Raw genomic sequence first — 21,203 nt, forward strand, 5'->3', positions numbered from 1 at the left:
ATCTCGGGTTCTGGCTTTTGAGGGGAGCCGTACCTTTTGAACCGGGTCCAGGTCCAGGAGGAGGGTTCCCAGGGTCTGTGCTGTTGATCGTTTTGAATTTCGGCGCCTTAGGAGCTTATCGTTTGAGATCGGTCGGGAAGGGTTTTCCGGAGATCTGAGCTTTAGCTTTCTCTAAGCCGCCATCTTAACCGGAAGTCTAATTCTAATATTTTTCACTAGGTCTTGTTAAATAAACATCCATACCTTCAAATTGATTGTTGTTGCTGCTGACTAAATGCTAGCAAATGTCCACAAGAGGGAAAACCAGGAGAAGCTTCATGACTTGTGCTTCTGCACACACTTAAGAGCATAAATTTCAATCTGGAGGAGGTTTTAGTAGTCACAGAATACAATTTTTACATTTTTTTCAGATGAAGAAACTGAAGCTATTATCATTTATCAAGTTCACTTCAATAAGTAAAAAAGCTAAAGATTTTGTCTTCATTTAATTTCACACTGGGAAGTTGGGCTCATCAAATCTTTTCATGTGATTAAAATATCTGAGCAAGGCAAAAAGCATTAAAACAAAGAAATGGTTTTGCGAACAGAAGCATTCATAGAAGAATAGTTAATGAATAATTATACTGTTTTTCTCTGCTATAGATATTGTTAAGAAATTTAGTCACATCATACATGGGACAATTTTTGGAACAGTTGTCTCAAGCCGACTATATTGACCCTAAATTCAAAAGAAAACACTAGAATCATAGAAGCCTTGACAAGCATGAAATTATCACAAACTTTTTTTTTTGTTCCCAAGGTAGAACTTATTTAGCTTCTATATCAGAAAGATTTAAGATGAGAACTCCAAATGGTTTTGTGCATTTTCTCTGGGACTTAAAATTCTCTTTAGCATTTAAAAATGAATAATTATTTGCAAAGCCTTACAATTTCCATTAAGTTTTGGATTAAACCGTCCCCTCCAAAAACCAAAAATAAGATAATGGTGCAGATGAGAGAAAACTGGATTTGGAGTTATAGGTCTTAGGTTCAAATCTTAGCTCTGCATTTACTACTTTTTTCTTCCTGGGTAACTCAATTAACCTCTTTAGGCCTCAGTTTTCTCATTTGTAAAATGATAAAGTTAGCCTCTATGATCTTTAAAATCTATTCCAGCCTTAACTAGACGAACCTGTCATTTTATAGCACACATACTAAACTTAGGAGATAACAAAAAAGTGTGTGTGTGTGTGTGTGTGTGTGTGTGTGTGTGTGTGTTTGGGGGAAGGAGAAGAGGATAGGCTGGAAAGCAGAATAGGATAATTTAACTATATCCCAGAGGAAGCTGAGGAAGCCTTTGAACCAACCAGCAGGATGGGCTTTGCTCCACCTTTTCATCAGGGCCACATTTTCCCCTTGGCTGTCTATGTATAGCTCTTCCCTAAAATCAAAAGGGATTTTTCTGGGTATCTTTGAATGTTGATTCATTATGGGTTGGAATTCCTTCCTGAAGTGAGACATGTACTATTACAGTTACTGGGTGTGAAGAGCCCAAATCAAAGTAATAATCAATGGAAAGGAGAGATTGCTAGAGCCCCGGATTGGTTATCTTCAACAATGAAAGGGCAGCATTGATAATTATTGATACGTTTACAACTCTGGATGCCAGGCCAAGTACTTGAGATCTAAATTGACATCAGATTTAAGTTAGACTGATATGAAGGAAAATCCCAAAGAATTGATATTGACAAGTCCCAAGGAAATAAAGTGAGTTTCTGCTACAAGCAGCCAACCTAGAAAGAAAAAAAAAGGGTGACAAGCTACAGAGAAGTGAAAGAACAATTTATTTGGAATGACCTGGCAGAAGTATCATCTAAATCCATCAAGTACAAGTCTAGAGATCAGTCCCCAGAAGATGACAGGTTTCAGAAGCACTGGAACTGAATGAATGCCCAGAAAGTGAGAAATCATCAGCTTCTACTGTCAGATATTTAAGAAATCACCTTCTGTTGGATAGAATGAAATGCTTAAAAAAGGACGCTCAGTATACATCCATCATAAAAGATTTTACCAGCTTGAAAAGGATTTGGAGGTTTTAAATTTAAAACAGAATGAAAGATAGCTGTTGATCTAGATAACTTAGAGTATAAATCAATTTAAGTTTGAATGACTTAAAAGGTTGAAGCCTTGAGGAATTTCTGTACAGAAAGGGGCAAGCAGGTAGCACTCTGGGCTTGGAAACAGGAAGATTCATTTTCCTGAGTTCAAAACTAACCTCAGACACTTACTAGCTGTGTGACCCTAAGCAAGTCACTTAATCCTGTTTACCTCAGTTTCCTCATCTGCGTGAGTTGGAGAAGGAAATGGCAAACCACTCCAGTATCTTTGCCAAGCCTATAATTAGAATCTGCTCCCCAGGACTCTAATTCCCAGCATCCCACTTTTATTCTCATGTTAAATTCTTATGTTTTGGAGATAAGATAAAGTTTTATGTAGCTCCACCTGTCTCTCTCTTCCCATGATCAGCCAGTGATGATGATACACTTAACTACCTGAAAGAAATAAGGTTTGAAACTCTAAAAAGTACTGAATACTTGCCTGATGAACTTCTGGTCTTTTAATTCAAGGCAGCTCAGTACTTAGGAGCTGTTATTTGACCTGCCCACTTTTCTAGGATTGGAAATAAAGATTCTCTCTTTGGTATTCAAAGCCCTTCAAACCCCAATCTTCTCCTATCTTGATTTTTTAATACTATATTCTTCCTCCATATTCTGTGTTTCAGTAACCTTGACCCCCTTGTTGTTCCTTGTACAATACACCCCAACTCCCAAACTTTGAGTATTTGTCCCTCCTTTCTGGGATGTTCTTCCTCCTCATCACCATCTTTTAGCTTCCTTCAAGTTCAAGTTAAAACTTGGCTTCTCTGAGAAATCTTTCCTGAGCCTCCTTAAGAGTAGTGCCTTTCCTCTACTGATAATCTCCAATTTATCCTGTTTATTTTTTGTTTCTACATAGCTGTTGGCATGTTATCTCCCCAAACTATGAGCTACTTGTCTGTTGTTTTTCTTTGTGTGATGATTAAAAATTCCAAGAGACTGGGCTCTTGGTAAGAAAGTAAAATTATTGATCAGGCTAGTAATAATGAATAATAATTTTTATATCAGTATGTATTATATTTTTATCTTTCTACTGCCCAATTTTACTAATAAATTAATTGGCAGGTGATCTCTCTATGATCAAAGACATTTGGCATCTTGAGTCATTAAATACAATTTTGGAAGCTCATTCAACCCTCCACTAGATGTCTCTAATTGGTGAATATGTAATAAGGAGGTGGGCCAACATTCTCTCAGGCCTTCCCTGATTTCTTCATGATGATGGAAAAGCACATGCTCAATCCTAGGATTACAATGAGTTAAAGAAATCAGATTTTGTCTGGTTAAGAGTGACCTTCTCTGTTCTCCCCAATGCCCATCCAAGGACACGGTAATGCTGCTTTCCCTCCCTCCCCCAGCACCCTGACATACTTGGCTTAAACTAGTTCTAGTCTTTATTGGATGAGATGGTGCTTACAATCTCCATCATTCTAATTTTAGAAGCTGCTCTGGGGAAAGGAATGTAAGAGAATGTCAGGACAAAGGAAAGGGGAAAGAGACTTGAAGAACATGGAAGGCTAGTTGAAATGATGACAATACAGAGCATTATTTGGAAATTAAAAAATACATTAGAATTAAATCTTATTTATATCCACACTTAGCAAAGTGTCTGGCACAGGGTAGATGCTTTAGTAGGCTTTTTTGACTGACTATATCTTTGGTTTCTCTATCAATCTCTGATTTAACAGAGAATATTCCTGTGGGCTATTTATATGTTTTATAGGTAATATATGGTAGTAAGCAAAGAACTACCCCCAGAACCAGGAACACTGGGTTCAGGATTCCTCTCTGACACATATTGACTATGTGACTCTGGATGGGTCTCTTGACCCATTTCTCTAAGGTCATAAAATATACAGCTTAGTGGTCTGCATTTGCACAGGGAGTTTCCTCATCTAGGAATTCTCTATGCCAATGATATCACAGGTCTAGCCCCCACCTTCCATGTGATTTCCAAGAAAACGCTTCTCCTTTCTTATTTTTCCTTCTGATTTCTCTGCCAAGAAGAAGCATCTTTGGCCTGGAAATGAAGTTTCAAAAATTACTAATGAGGATTCATACTTAAGATGGGTAGAGAGATAATAAGAAAGTGCCTCACTGCCTAGGCTGGTTCAAGTCTCCAGATCCAGATGAGTTTTATCCTTGGGCACTGAAAGATCTGGCAGATGTGATTGCTGAGCTCCTATAAGATTGATCCTTGAAAATTATAAAGAAGAAGAATGAAGTAAAAAGACTGGGAAAGAGCAGATGTCAAGAAAAAAGCTCAAGAAGAGCACTAGGCTTGAAATTGGGAGGACCTGGGTTCCCATCCAATCTCACACACTTGCTATGTAACCCTGGGTAATGTCACTTGACTCCAATTGCCTAGTCCTTAGCACTCTATCTTAGAATCAATACTATTGATTCTAAGACAGAGGGTAAGGGTTTAAAAAAATAAAGGTCAAGGAATTAATGAATAAAAAATAAAGGAAGGAGGTCTAGCAGTATCAGATTTTAATGTATACTATAAAGCAGAAATTATCAAAACTATCTGGTATTACAGAGACTGATACACTGTGGTACAATCTAATGTAATGGACTTCTCCATTAGTGGCAGAGGAAAAACGGTGGGAGTAGAAACACTGAAGAAAAACAACTGATTGGGATATGATTGGGAATGGAGACTCTAAATGATCACCCTAGTGCAAACATCAACAACATGGAAAAAGTTTTTGATCAAAGACACACGTAAAACCCAGTGGAATTGTACATCAGTTATGGGAGGGGGTGGGAGGAGGGGAGGGAAAGAATATGATTCTTGTAACCAAGGAATAATGTTCTAAGTTGACCAATTAAATAAAACTTAAAAAAAAGATTACTATAAAGGGAAAAAAAAACTGGTATTATCTCAGAAATAGAAAGGTAGATCAGTAGGACAGAGTTGACATATAAACCAATAGGTGTAAAGGATTATATTATATTATATTAACCTTGTGTTTGACAAAAGCAAAGATCCAAACTTTGGGGATAAGAATTAATTACTTGGTAAAAATTGTTGGGAAAACTGAACAGCAGTCTGGCAGAAACTATAGAACAATATCTTACTCCATTTACCAAGATAAGATCAAAATGGATACATAACCAAGGTATAAAGGGAGATATCATAAACAAATAAGAACAGTGAACATATCCATCAAATGTCTTGATTTTCAATTTTAAAAACTGGGGGTGGGGGTAGGGGGAAGAATAGACTTTTAGAGTCTATTTTGTTAAACATGACTGGCTCCTGAAAAAAATAACGGAATATATTATTGAAGGGATGGCTGGTAGATATATTAAAAAGGAAAGGCAATTGTGATCATGAAGGATCAGCAAGGTTTCATTAAAAACAGGTCATTCACCTCTCTGCCTGTTTTTTGATTCATTCTGGGGGAGTGCAGTAAGACCATGTAGGGAGTGTGAGGATTCTAAAGTCCTAAGACTTTCTTCCCCTTTTTTGATGATACGGTCTTTATTCTATTCAATTCTTGATGTAGAAAATGAAGTCTCAGACCTTGTTCAGAAAAGCAAGCCATAAAACTCTGGGACTCAAAATCAAGCCTGGATGCTGCCCTTATCCCAAAGTTCCCTTTCTCCCACTAAACAAAGAATAGGTTCTTCCAAATTAATCTTATTTCTTATTTTGACAGGGTTAGTGGACTGTTATGTTAAGGGAATGTTTGTTGACTTGAATAAAGTAGATAGTTTACTTCCTTTGTTGTCATTATTCAGTTGTGTCCAACTCTTCCTGACCCCATTTGGGATTTTTTTTTCAGTAAAAATCCTGGAGTGGTTTGCCATTTCCTTCCCCGGGTCATTTTACAGATGAAGAAGCTGAAGGCAAACAGGCTTAAGTGACTTGTCCAGAGCCAGCAAGAGTCTGAGGTCACATTTGAACTCTGGTCTTCCTGACTCTGGCCCTGGAGATTTATCCAGTGCTCCACCTAGCTGCCCATTATTATCCAGAGCAATTTACAAATTCCATACTAGTTTCTCCCTCTCACTCAAGAAATTTCTTAACTACCTTCTTTCTGGTCTATCAATTAGTGTTAGTTCAGAAAAAGCAAGTGAACTTAACATTAGCCTTAGCTAATATAATTAAAGGCTAATAAGTTCCTACCCAAAGTTTCACAAAGCTTTTCAAGGCAAAAAAACAAAACAAAAAACAAACAAAGAAAAATCCAAAAAAACCCACCCTACTTCTTTTCTTTTCTAATGTGCAGATCACTTATAGTTACCTATAATAATCATTTGTAAATAAAGTTTTTCTCATGGATCTAACATTATCAGAAAGTAAACTGGGTGAATATTCTAGATAACTTGTCTCATGAAAAATTCTATATTTAAATCCTTTTATAAACCTTGTTTTTATCTTTTTTTTTTTAAAAATGATAGTCAATATTCATTGAGTATACAGCATCTTGCTAGGTACCGTAAATATCCTATAAGTCTCCATCTTCTTAAATGAAAAATTCCATTTTACTACTTTTATTTTTCATGATTCTGGGTAATTTCCACGAATCAATGATTGAATTAAGCTGACAAAGATTATCTAGAGAGTTATTGAGGGCTGTATTAAATGAACCTGGGCTATTTTTCAAGAACAGTAAGGTTTTTGTTTCAGATTTAGAAAAAAAAATCTGTCCCATTCATAGTCAGACTGTCTGTGATCACTTTTGCTGCTGTCATTGTCCTGCAGCTGTATATCTATTTCCTCATCTTTAATCTCCTTTAATTTGATCTCTTTTCTCCCTTTTCTACTAACTTGATTACTAGATCTACAAGATTATTAGATCTACTAACTAACTGCATTGTCTCAAAAACTACCAAATTTATGATTTCATTCATTTGGATACTAATGGAAATAACTCAAATCACTTTTATCTTTTTTAAATGTGATATGTGATAAATGTGATAACATGGAATCATATTGCTTATTTTCATTTAATTATTTTTAGAAGAAGAAAGGGAAGTTAAGTGATACTGGGACGTTATATTTCAAAATGACTATGTTGTATAAAACAAAAGGCATTCATAAAGCTAATTTAAAAAATAAAAACTACATCCATCAGAAATTCTGCCAATTATTGGTTATAGTAATCTTTCATAAAGGGGTCCTTCAATTGGTATTCAATTTTGAAAGGCTCCAAAATTCTATTGTCATTGTAATTCATTTATGATGCTGCAAATGTATGCATTCTGGGTAATGCAAAAACATTTTAGAAAAAGAGTGTCCAGCCATCACATTGCTATTCCTGCCTACCTTTGTTCTCTGTCACCCTTGTTATGACTAACAATGAAGCTGGTTTTCTCCAAAATATTGGTTATCCATTTTATTAATGCTTTATCTAATGAATCACTTGCTTTCTTGAATTTCTAGTCTGTAAGGATTGAACACAGAATATAAGGCATTCTTTTAGGTCTATTGGAGAACTCAGCCTAATTATTGGTCCTTTTAAAATGCCATCAGTTCTTCAAATCTGTGCTTCTGGAATTAAAACCAGAAGTCTGCACAAAAAGGGATACTTACTAGCTTTGGCAAATATTCAGTAGAATATTTATATTCAATTTTTGAATCTCTCCACCTTCCCCAACTTTATATTTTTTTCATATTGTCAGTAATTAGCAACGTAACCTATGAAGCTCTGAGGATACTTGTGCTTATGAACATCTCAGGGCTTTTTGAAGAGTTGGGAAAGCCTCAATATGATTTTCCAAGACAGGTTTAATTGAATCTGATCTGGGACAGCAAGTTTTGCCTATAGTATTCTCCCCATTTCCAAAGTATTTAACTGAGGGCACTAATCCCTACTATTCAAAGACTACTTGGAATGCCTCTTTTGGTAGTCCTTTCAGAGTATTTCTGACATTCTCAAAGGAAGATCCCCAAGAATCTACTGGGAATTAATCTGATTTTTTTTTTTTTACACCATTCCATGCACCAAGCCAGATGGCAAGATGAGTGATCAGCTTTGCTTTTGTCTCTCACTGTCAATTCACCTCCTTCAGAGAATTGGGCTGCTTGGGGAAGTTATTTTGAAAATCAGAAGGCCCTAAATAAATAAGTTACTTTTGAAAGTATTTTATTTTTCCCCAATTACAAATAAAAACTATTCATTTAAAAAAATTAATTCCAAATTCTCTCCCTCTCTCCTCTTCCTAAGATGGCAAACAATTTGATATAGGCTAAACATGTGAAATTATGCAAAATATTTTTCCATATTGTTTTTATTACTACTAATAACGAAATTACCTAACATATTTATACAACAATGCGAAGGAAGAAGTTTTAAAAATTGTACTAGAATTTTGTTGATTAGTTTTGAAAAATTATTTGGATAATTTAGTCTTCAAAGATATTATTTTTGTTTGTCTTCCCACTGTTGATCTCTTCAACTAAATGATCTAACCAAAGCAGTCAGTCACCATCATTGGACAATTCTTTTGGGCCTCAAAGACGAGGAAGCAACTTCCTTTAGTCCAGGCCTAAATGGCTCTACTAGTTGACTTTTCAGGTATATCAATAACATGAAGAGGCAAAATGATTTGGCCACCCTTTAGCCAAAGTTCATGTTAGCTCAGTGAATGATTGTGCTTTTCACTCAAAGAAGTTTCCAGAATCTCTTTACACAATGACTTAAAATATACTTGACAGGGAACCAATTACTATAGAACAAGTTCAGGGAAATAATTCTTTTATTCAATCCTATTTCTTTCAAGAAGAGAGATAACATCATCCAAAATGGCTTCAGAGAAGGATTAAGAAATGTGAACAGTTCTTGTCTCCAGCTGTGTATGGCTTTTGGCTTATAATTTGCAGCCTCTGTCTTGAGGCCCCACTAATGAATAAGGGTCTTCATCAGGCAGTTCAACTTGAATAGGAGAAATTTATTATTTTCAGCCTCAATGGATCACACCCTAACAGTAACTCTGCCAGGGGGCCGGGTAAGAAAGGACAACCATTGAGTTCTTTTCTTTCTTTGGAGACAAGGATGTTGGGAGGGGGGAGAAGAGCCTCTTCCTATCTCCCTCTCCTCTTTGTAGGTTAGCCAAGTCTGTGTCTTGATTCATTGGCATGTATACTATTGATAGGCACACTCAGGTTGTTCAGTAGTAGGAAATTGCTTTCTTTACTCTTTGAAAGGAGAAACTAAGAATTCTCAGGGTTAAATGGCAGTGACTGCTATGTGGTCAGCCAGATCGCTCCTTTCATCTTTCAACAGCTTGGCAAAAGAAATTCTTTGGTCTTGTGGTCATGCATGTTGGTAAGTGTGCATGTGTGTATTCATTGAGCGAACATTATTGACAATACATTATTTACATGGTAACCCAGTAGATGCTACAAGGACTTAAAAAAATGAATAGGACTTGGTCTCTGCCCTCAGGGAGTTTACAATCCAACAGATTTTCTAGGAGAAAAATGTATGCCCAAATAAATACAAGGCAAGGTAGGATTTATTAAGATATATATGAAATGATTTGAAAAATTTAAAACATGATATAAATGTGGGCCATCATCGTCATCATCATCACTTGAGTGGCACAGAAGAATGAAGAATGGAATGTTTCTGGGAGTTTAGAGAATGAGCAGGTAATTTCTAACCAAGGTGAGAAGGGAAGGCAGGGGTAGCATTTAAACTGGGCTTTGAAGGATTGTTAGACAGAAATAGGTGAGGTAGGGAAGCATTCCTGGAAGAAGACAAAATGATGTGAGCCACGGTGTAGAGGCACACACAGGAAATGATGAATAGAGAGAAGGATAGACCTGAGAGAATAGTGAAAAATGAGGTTGGGCGGAAAGGTAAGTTGAAAAGAGATCATAAAACATCTTCAGTTACTACCCCATTTGGAGTTTTCTTGCCAAGGTAAAAGAGTGGTTTGTCATTTCCTTCTCCAGCTCATTTTACAGATGAGGAAACTGAGTCAAGTGACTTGGTCACACAGCTAGGGTCTTGAGACTGAATTTGAACTCTTCCTGACTCCAGGCTCCACTGTGCTAGGTAGCTGCTCCATTGTGAAAGAGCAGATGAGATATGAATGCCTAAACTAGGATGATAAAAATAGAAATGGAAAGAGAGTCATGTATTTGAAAAGCTCATCCTTTTGTTTTTTCTCACCTGCACCATAAAGCTGCATATCCTTTCAGACACGGTCTCCATACTTCTAAGAACATTTTTATTAGTATCATTGGAAGGCAAAAAACAGCCGGCGATATGTACAATAATCAGCTAAAACACTTCTGTAGGTCTTGATGCTCCTCTCTAACCGAACAGTGGCCACACCAGCAAATCAACCCCATTTTTCATCAATATGTTCATGAATCTTTGATCTCAGGGATGTGATGATGATCTTCCCATTTGTAAAGATCACAGTCACCCAAGGATATTGTGAGGTTTAAATGAGATTAAGGATGTAAACCTTAAAGTGCTGTGTAAAGGTCAGTTATCACTTTAATCTTATTATCTATTATTATTCTATAATCACTGAATCTCCAATCTGGTAATGGCTTCATTCCCTGAATCTTCTACTACACTCTTTCTGAGTTCAAGCAATGTTTATGGAGTAATACAGAATACTCTGGTAAATGTTGAACAACTGGGTCTCTCAAAAAATTATGTATATACACTTTAAATTTAATCTGCAATATTAACACTTTATTAAGTCTATATAATCATAAAACAATAGATTAAACCATAATAAAGTGACATAATAAAGGTGCCAATTTCTGAAATTTAAATGTTCACATTGAAAACTTAACAACTGTTTCTTACAAGCTGGCTCTAGCAATCCCTCTAACTACTCTTTCACCCTGTCTGATTTTTTCCCCACATTCTTCCAATTTTTGCAGTCTTTTTTTTTTTTTTAATTCTTACCTTCAGTCTTAGAGTCAATACTGTGTATTGGTTCCAAGGTAGAAGAGTGGTAAGGGCTGGGCAATGGGGGTCAAATGACTTACCCAGGGTCATACAGCTGGGAAGTGTCTGGGGCCAGATTTGAACCTAGGATCTCCCATCTCTAGGTCTGGTTCTCAATCCTCTGAGCTACCCAGCTGCCCTCCCTTTTTTAATATTTGGGGTGGTAGAGATTCCAGTGCAACATTCAGGTACCTACAATCTAGAATCCTCCCTATCTCATGCTTGCCTCCCTTTCCTTTTTTTAATTGAAAATAGATAGCCTTTACACAACTGCCTAAGGAGAGGTCATGGCTTGGCCCATTGAGCAGTTTACTCATACCCACTAAGAAGTCTCTCCATTGTACTTTGGATTACTCAGGATTTTCATTATCTGAAAATTGTGATGCTATAAGATTCAACACTGCTGGGGTAGCTGGGTGGCTCAATGGATTGAGAGCCAGGCCTAGAGACAGGAGGTCCTGGGTTCAAATCCACCTTCAGACACTTCCTAGCTATGTGATCCTGGGCAAGTCACTTAACCCCCATTTCCAAGCCCTTACTGCTCTTCTGCCTTGGAACCAACACACAGTATTGATTCTAAGGCAGAATGTAAGGGTTAAAAAAAAAATAAGAGATTCAACACTGCAGAGTGTCATTTGTAAAACTATTAGTATCAAAAGGATTTAAGTTGGTTTTGTTTGTTTGCTAGAAGACAGCTTGGGATTATTGAAAATACTGTATGTACACTTTTCTAAATGAAATCTAATCTTTTTCTTCCTATTAAATATAGCACCCAATTTACTATCTATCTGCATTATTTTTTCCCAAATGTTTATACTGTTTTACTAATGCAACATTAGTCTTCCAACTGCATATTGTAATTTAAGCAATACGAACTTTTTGTCCATTTAGGTTTTAGTACAATGTGTGGCACATATAAGTCACTTAATGAATCTTTCCTTCTTCCTTCCTCCTTCCCATCTTCATTTCTCTCTTCCTCCTTTTCCATATTCCCTCCCTTCTTTTTTCTCTCTCTCCCTCCTTCCTTAAAAATTAGTATTTATACAGTGCCTTAAGGTTTATAAAGCACTTTATAAATAATTAATTGGTCCTCACAAAAATCTGGAAGATGGATGCCATTATTATCCTCATTTTACAAATGAAAAAACTGAACTAGAAGGTAAGTGACTTGCCCAGGATCACATAACTAATAAGTATTTGAGGGAAGATTTGAAGTTATATCTTCCTGACTCCAGTTCTCTATCCACTGTGCCAAGTAACTATCTAACTAATTATATATAACCCATAAAATATTGTGAGGATTATTCTCTCTCTCTCTCTCTGTGTCTCTCTCTCTATGTCTCTCTCTCTGTCTCTCTGTCTCTGTCTCTGTCTCTCTCTCTCTCTCTCTCTCTCTCTCTCTCTCTCTCTCTCTCTCTCTCTCCTCCATCTCTGGCTCTCTTTCTCTGGCTCTCTCTCTGGCTCTCTCTCTCTCTCTGGCTCTCTGTCTCTCCTCCATCTCTGTCTCTCTCTCTCTGTTTATCTCATTGAAGGGTGTCATGTACTGCTAGGACCTAAACATAATGGAATCTGGAGAACCTCACTATATATATAGATATAGATATAGACATAACTTAAATTTGTACTTTAAAAAATATTTGTATGTTTTAAAAGATATCTTCCATAACAGGAGAAAAAACCTGTGTCAAATAAATTTCTTTCTATTTCATGCCTCTTTTCACACTTGTTATCAGAAAGCTGTTGAATAATACACTGATTACATTTATCAAGAAATCCTGTACAATCTTAATATATACATGAGAGACCCTTTGAAGAGAGAGTTTGTTGTCAGAACATTTTGTTGTACTAGGTAAAGCCCTTTTTTTTGATAATCAATGAATGATGAACACAGTGATACTTTGTATTTTCCATGTCATTCAATTAATTTTGTGACTATAAAGATGGGGTATAATGTGGAAAATCATTTGAGAAAGCCTATAATTTCCCTTCTCATATTTTCCTCAAAAACTCCCATAATATACATGTAGATTATTCTCATGAAGATTTTATAAGGATGAAAAAGTAGAAAAATGGTTCAGAAGTTATTAATGTCCTCCTAATCTTTTTTGGAGGGTAATAATGCCATCCATGACTTTTTTCCCATTCTTTTTGGTATGTTCCCTTCTCTGAGATATATTATAAAATGATTCTTTAATGTTTTCAAAATTGTGTCACCTCCAAGTTGACTATCTTTGCCTTTTTCCATTTCTCATTTTTTAACATTAATAACTCATTTAACTTGGTCAGGTTGAAGCTATTATAGTTATTTGCAATGTCTTCTCAACTTCAGTTTTACTTCTAATTTGATTTTGGCCTTCTTTTTCTTATAAGTCATTGGCTGACTGCACAGACAGCAGATTTTTGATGATTCCCACGTCAGGAAATGGCATTTCCTGGTTGTTAAGATATAATCAATTTTAATTTTGGGATGATGATTACTTGCCATGTCTAGTACTTTCCAACCTTCTTTTAGAAGTATGAATTCAGCATGTATAGTTATGAGCCTTCTGAGTACTATAAAAGCTAATAATCTTGTGAGAAGAGAAGTTGTAATTTGATTTGATCAATCAGGGATTTAGACTTCCCTTCCATTTGTTTGGGTCGATCAGCAACCAGGGAATTGGTCCCACAGGCACGCCCCGCCCCCCCCCCACCATGGTGCCAGGCTAATTGGGGAATTGTGATTGGTTCCTGGGGGTGGGGGTGATGTAGGAGAACTAGTGGGTGAAGGGAATGGCATATAAGGTAAGACCTGGCAGGAAGCAGAGGTGGGGTGTTTCTGAGGCTAAGATTCAGAGTCAGGGTCTGGGTTGTTAGGCTTCCAGTTGTTAGGCTAGGTAATTCTTTACCTCCTTTATATTTCCCCTCTCTTATTATCTTTATCTTACTATAATAAAGCAATTAGAGCTATTAATAGTCTTGTGACTTAGGGGTTAATTTCTATAAGCGGTGACCACATTTTTTTACTCTTATAATGTAGTCAAACCCATTCTAACCATTACAATCTCTTTTCTTTTTCCAACCTGCACCATATTTCCCAACATTTTTTTATCTTTCTCCCATCTCTGTTTAGTTTATGCACATTTTTGACTGAAATCATCAAGTAGCAAAGTATATGGTAATTTGTCTTTTTTTAAATAACCTTGTGTTCTAGAAAATATTTCTTATTGCTCTTAGGTTTACAATAAAACAAACTCCTCAACTTCTCTCTTTACTTCTCAAAGGAGAATCTATAAGTCAACCTTTCATTTAGCTGCAACTTCTTTTTGTCTTCTGGATTCAGAAATGCATAAAACTGAATTATCCATGTTTGCCTGCTTTTTAAGGATTTTTTGTATTTGCTGGACTATAAGGAAGAAGGCATCTACTAGTGATTGATATATGTATAAGTGGTATAAATTAAGTTATGAAAAATGGACAGCTAAAAATAAGGATAGCTACTCTTGGTGTATATTAAGTTCCTAGGTTATAAAGGAATTGTCAATATTAACTGGTGTTTGCAAGGACTGAGGTCCAAAAGATTTAGGTCAGAAGGGAACCTTGTCCTTTTTGGCATTTCCTTCCTATTATAACCAAAGATGCCATGAATCATCCCAATTATTTTGTCTGCAGTGGAGATATGTGTGAGAAGGGAAAATGCATTTAATGTGGTGTACTTTTTGAGGACAATCATCATCATTTACATAATAGTTTTTGGTTTCAAATAATTTGAAATGTCTTTTCTGATCATAATTCCACACTTTACCATCTTTACCTCTATCTCACTCCTCCTAAAAATTGTTCCCTTGATTCTGCCATACCCTTAAGTTATTTCCCCAAATATCTCTTTTTCACCACCAAACTAAGAAATATTTGCCAACATTTGCAGCTTCCACTTTCCCACCATCTACTCAGTTCTCAAATCCCTTGAAATTTGCCTTATGGCTCTACTACTTGACTGAAAATGCTCTAAGGTTTACTAAATAGTCTCTTGACTGTTCCAACTGATAATATTTTCACAATCTTCATCATCCCTGTCTTCTCTGCAGTTTTTGATGCTATGAGAATTTATATTTTATATCTTATGTTACTCTCAACTGTAGGGTCCTGGATTAGAGAGAATTCCAGTGTCCAGGCCCTGGATCAAGGGCTCCACCATCCAGTGTACAAATTTTTACAATTTCTTTGTTCTTAGGAATTCCAAGCAATGTTTTCCTCTTAAAACAATCTTGCATACAAGTAAAGATAATGATTCTCTTCCTGCCTATGACCTCCATCAACTATGAAGGGAAAGGGAAGAGTGTATAGAAGGAGTAAGAGTTTGATAGAGCACCTCCTAATTAGCTATTTACCAATTAGAGATGTCTTGGGATATTCAAGGGTAAGGGCTAAATAATGAGCTTCTAAAACTGTATTTATAGATCTGTCTGGAGGGCTTTAGGGTCTTTGGTCATTTAAGGGGTAAATGACCTGTCAATCTATTGCTGGCCTAATCAATAAATTGACATTCTTACTTCAAAATCAGCCTCAAAATATTTTAATCATAACAATACTATTGAACTTACCCCTAGATGCCTACATCCTATGGATTTTCTGAAACTCTTCTTTCATGGTTCTTCTCCAACATGTCTGACCACTCTCAGGTTACTGCTCATTTTCTGCTCCCATAACATGGTTGTTCTCCAGAACTTCCTCTTCCCTGGCTAAATGTTCTATTATCAGCTTTTGTAGGTTCAAATAGCATCTTCACAAGGATGACCCTCCCCTCTCCAATATTTCCAATGATTTCTTAATGCCAAATTAAATGGCCTCTTCTCAGTTCTCATCCTCCTTGAACGCTCTACATCATTTGACCCTGTTGGCCAACCTCCCCTCCTAGACATTCATTCTCTGAGTTGTTATTATTCTGCTTTCTACTGATTCTTCTCCTCCCTAGTGGTTTCTCCTCATTCTCCTTTGCTGGATCATCCTTTATGCCCACTAAATATAGGTAGCCCCTGAGGCTCTACCCTTGGTCTTTTCATTTCAAATTTCATTACATTTCAAACTGGATATATGGTACATCTCTCAAACTTAATATAACTAAAATAAAACTCATTATTCTTTCTTACAAGACCATCTCTCTTCTGAACTTCCCTATTATTATCCACAGACCTAGCATCCTTCCAGTGACTAAGCTTCACAACCTCAGTTTTATCCTCAATTCTTCATTCTGGCTCCCAGCATATCAAGTCAATCAGTCACCAAATCTTGTCATTTTATCTCTACATTATCTTTTACATGCATGCCTTTCTGATTGACTGATACCTCCACTAACCTCATTTGGGGTCCTCCTCACCTCTGCCTAGCCTATTTTAATGACCTTCTCTTTGGCCTCCCTTCCTCTAAGTCTCTCTATATTCCAAACCATCTTACATATAGTCACCAAAATGATATATAGGCCTTATCAGGGCACAGTGGATGTAACGGAGGGTTTCGAATCAGGAAGACTTATCTTAATGAGTTCAAATCTGGTCTTAGTAACTTATTAGCTATGTGGCCTTTGGCAAGTTACTTAATTCTGCATCAGTTTCCTCACCTGTAAAATCATCTGGAGAAGGAAAACGAAACCACTTCAAATATCTCTGCCAAGAAAACATCAAATGAGGTCCCTCAAATCTGGACATGACTGAAATGACTGAAATGACTGCACAGTACCAGTCTTATTATATCACTTCTTCACTATCAGATCTTCATAATCTCACACTACCTTAAAAGACTTTAAAGTACAAACCCCGTGACTGACTTGGGTGTATCTGCTCAGAACCTGTGACTATACAGCTCTTTTTGTGGTGGCAAAGAATTGGAAAATGAGGGGATGCCCTTCAATTGGGGAATGGCTGAACAAATTGTGGTACATGTTGATGATGGAATACTATTGTGCTGAAAGGAATGATTAGCAAGATGATTTCAGAAAAAGCTGGAAAGATCTGCAGGAACTGATGCAGAGCAAAATGAGCAGAACTGAGAGAACATTGTACAAATAACAGCAATATTGTATAATGATTACCTATGAAAACCTGGCTTCTCTCAGCAATGCAATGATTTGGGAAACTCCCAAAAGACTTATGATGGGGAATGCTATCCACCTTCAGAAAAAGAACTATTCACATCAGTGTATTTATAGTTTTATTTTGGAATTTTGGTTATCTATGAGTGTGCTCTTAAAACAATGACCAAAATAGAAATATGTTTTGCATGATGATAAAAATAAAATAAAAACCAACAAAAAAACCCCACTGAAAATAGACAGCTCATCACAAGAAGTTGGTCAGTGGGTAATACATTTGTATAGCTGTGGTATCTGATGAAGAGCTTCTGTTAAAGGCAGGAGATATTTGCAATTTGGCCTAGGCAGAGGGAGTATTCCCAGTGATAAAACTACGGATTCTTGAGATATTCTAGATACATTCAACAGTCAAACATTGATTATTTTAGATTGCAATTGTTTTGATTTATCCAAAAAGCTGCTGCCCTACTTTTGCACAGAAACTGAGACCTGACAGATCCTATTCCAAAGCAAGATAAACTTTATTTTAATGATAAATATAACAGAATCTTGATTATATTTCAACTTGAGCAATATACTTACATCAAGAGCAACAGATTGCTTGGCCCAGGACTTCTTCACCTGATCATACATTATTGTGTTGTTGATCCCAAGGCCACAGAAAATGACAAAGGCCTAAGAAAGAGAAAAGGCACAGTTTAAAACAAATATAGCCAGTCTTCAAAGACAAATGTGAATTTCTTTTTTCAGTTGAGAACTTGCTAGGGTAAGGAATTCCTAGTGAAGAAATCCTTTCACCAATAAAGATCTGTAACCATTCTATAATTTTAAGTCTTAAAGAGTTGCCTTGGAACACTGAAACTTGAAGGAACTTACCCAAGGTGACCCAGGGAAGAAAAAAGAGATGGAATAAATATTTATATAGCTCCGTCTATGTCCTAAGCACTTTACAAATATTCCATTTGATTATCACAACAATCCTGAAAGGTAGAAGCTGCTATGATCCTAATTTTACATTCGAGAAAACCAAGGCAAACAGAGGTTAAGTGATGTGGCCAGGGTCATATAACTAGTGTTTGAGGTCTATCATTATGGAGTCTGTGAAGATATGGATGAATCATGAGCCCATCCATTCAATGCCCTTTGGACCATTTCCTACAGACTGTGGCAAGAATAACCTTCAGATAATTATAGTGTATTTTGCAAATAAAAGGCTTTGAAAATATAAGTGTTTAAATCTCATTTTCATTTCTAGGATGCAAGAAGTTAGAACCTTCTGGTCATAGCAAAGAATCAAGACTGGGAGAACTTAGTAAGTGCCAGTGGCTATCAATTGTGGAAGAGGCATGAAGAGAGAAAGATTTTGAAGGACAAGACAAGATGCAAGAGACTAAGCTGGGGACGTTTTGTCAATCAAGATGAAGATTCTTAAATGGAATGTTCCCAGGAGGAGTGGCAGTTGAGATGACATGGGGGAGGGTACTGGGAGTGTCACTCTCTCTCTGGCAGTTGAGGCTGGCAGTGGAGGCTGGCTGAAGACCCTGATTGTGCTGGCTTGTTTTGGGGGCTTTATGATTAAGGGGAGACCCCTGCGCTCTCTGAGATTTTGACTGACCAAGAGTTGGGTTTTTTCTGGCCACAGAGAGAGGAGAAGAAGAAGAAACTTGGCTTTTGAGTTGGTTGTCTCTCTCTGAGAGTTTAAGCTGTCCAGGAGAAACTGAGAGACCTTGATGGTGTTGTAAAAGAAGAAAGAAGATCTTAACTGTTGTCCTCCATTTATCTAACTGTTCCTTTTCTCACTTTTGTTACTGGACTATCTCCATAACCCTCTCAAATTCCCCTTATAGATTAGGGAAACCCTTATCCCACTTAGCTCAGTTTCCCATACTGTCATCTCAATAAACCCCTACTTGATAAAGGAAAAGAAAAGAAGATCTTTATAGTTCACTTAGTGGGAAGGGAAGAAGCCAAAGGCTTCAAGAAGTATTGGGAGGTGGAGGAGGCAAAGGAGGAGAGGGTTGGAAAAGGGAGGGAGTAAGGGAGGAAGGAGGTTAGGAAGTAGATTGATCCAACAGCCATCAATATGGATCAGCAGGCAAAACCCAGAATAAACCCCAGAGCAGTCCTCTGTGTACCAACATCCCTATGTGCCAGTATCCCTGTGTGGCAGCATTCCCCTGTACTAGCAGTGTCTCTCATCTATCCCCATTGTAACTAGGAGATCCTCCTCTAGCAACTCTCTCTAGTCATAAGCCAGAGGACAGCAGTCAGTTCAAGAAGAAATAGTTTCCCTCAGTTTACTTTTCTATATTTCAACAAATAACAGTTTCTGCTCAGTTTACATATTCTATTTCACAGTGGAGAGGAGAGAGGACCAGCAGGGCAAGCACAGGTAGAATAGGAATCAGCAACAGCAGAGACAAGCAGGGAGCAACATATACAGCAATAAACAAGAAATTATATTTATATGGCACTTAAGGGTTAGCAAAACCCTTTACTTGGGCCATCTCACTAAATACCCATAACAATCCTATGAGAGAAGTGCTAGTATTATCCCTTTATATGGATGAAGAAACTGAAGCAGACAGAGGTTAAATGATTTACCCAGGGCCATACAGCTAGTGTCTAAGAATGGATTCACATTCAGTTCATTGTGACTCCAAGTTCAGCTCTCTATTCACTGTGCCACTCAGCTCAAATGTACAACACACACACACACACACACACACACACACACATATACACACACACTAATAAAAAGGCATTTCAGCCTTAGGGCAATCTGAAATATGGGGCTAATAGGGCAGATGGGAGAGTGGTAAAATGTATGCTCCTTAAAGGAAGGGATGGTTTTTCCATTTGTTTCCATCTTTTCAGTGGCAGCACAATGCTTTTCTCATAGTAAAAATTATTAACTGCTCTTTGGACTGTATTAGATTGCATCATAGAAAATAGGAATGTCAAACACTACTGTCAAATAAACTCGACCATGGAATCATGATCACACTTTACACCACTGTTTCTGGTACTTTTCTATGGTTGTTTAGAGACAGGAAGTAATACCAGCAGAGCTAGGTAATACCTTATGGGAATACTATGAGAAACTGGCCATACCTGGCAAAGATGGAATGCACAGGGATGAATTAATCCAGATGAGCAAATTCCAACATCAAAAAAACTGTCCCCACTGACTTCTATCTCTGAAAGAATTTTGGCACAAGTACAATTATGTGTAGATCATACATAGTCTACAAAGCTCTCTCTGTACCTCGAAAAGACGTTGATCGGCATCATCAAAAGGTTTCCCATCGAGTCTATTTAAAACTTGAGCAACCCCTGTTGAAAGAATTCACACCATGTTGTTAATATCAAACACAGAAATCAAAATATTACTAAAATACATATCTGGGATCTAGCCCCTGTCTATTCTGAGACATTTAAATATACACAAATAATCCAGAGGGACTTATGAGAAAGAATGCTATTCACTGCAAGAGGCCATTATACCCCAACCAGCTGACAAGGTCACAGTCTGAGGAAAGGAGGTCTGCAAAGCAGACCCCAGGATGAGGGCCCCCTGCTGATCCCCCTCTGTGACTTCTCTCCCAAAATTTTCCCCACTAATGGACTTGTTATGATTATTATTCTCTCCCCAATACAGGAGAAATAATATGAGAGCAAATACTTATAGGATCAATAAATATATATACCCTACTTTAAGCCCCCTAGGTTATTACCCCCCCAAAGATTGCAATTATAGAATTAAAGCCCAAAGAGTACTGCCCATGACCCCTCCTTTCTCAAAGCACAAGCAGGTCAAGGGGTACTAATCTACAAATGGCTTTATTCACATTAATCATATCTATCACAGAGTGTTGTAGAAATCTAATAAATTATCACAGAATTCTTTGTTGTAGTAATATCACAAGAGTGTTGTTTAGGTGATTTGATAATATCCAATCAAATTTTAGAATGTCACATATGCAAGAGATTGATAGACTGAATAACAGTCATCATCCATAGCTAGGTTCTACCCTAAATCAATCCCAAGGGGAATTGAAGTCACTC

General features: G+C 37.0%; 1 protein-coding gene across 1 annotated transcript in view; it reads right to left on the reverse strand.

The window, feature by feature from the left end:
- The window catches only part of PDE11A (phosphodiesterase 11A), a 523,355-nt gene that overhangs the window by 201,327 nt on the left and 300,825 nt on the right, over positions 1-21,203 (reverse strand). Inside the window, exons 8-9 of the mRNA XM_001377248.4 lie at positions 20,404-20,471; positions 17,718-17,810 (exon numbers count right to left, since the gene is read on the reverse strand). Of these exons, the coding sequence (XP_001377285.1) occupies positions 17,718-17,810; positions 20,404-20,471 (161 nt within the window). The remainder of the gene's footprint in view (positions 1-17,717; positions 17,811-20,403; positions 20,472-21,203) is intronic.

This window comes from Monodelphis domestica, chromosome 4 (assembly GCF_027887165.1).
Source record: "Monodelphis domestica isolate mMonDom1 chromosome 4, mMonDom1.pri, whole genome shotgun sequence".
In the NCBI taxonomy this organism is placed as follows: Eukaryota; Metazoa; Chordata; class Mammalia; order Didelphimorphia; family Didelphidae; genus Monodelphis; species Monodelphis domestica.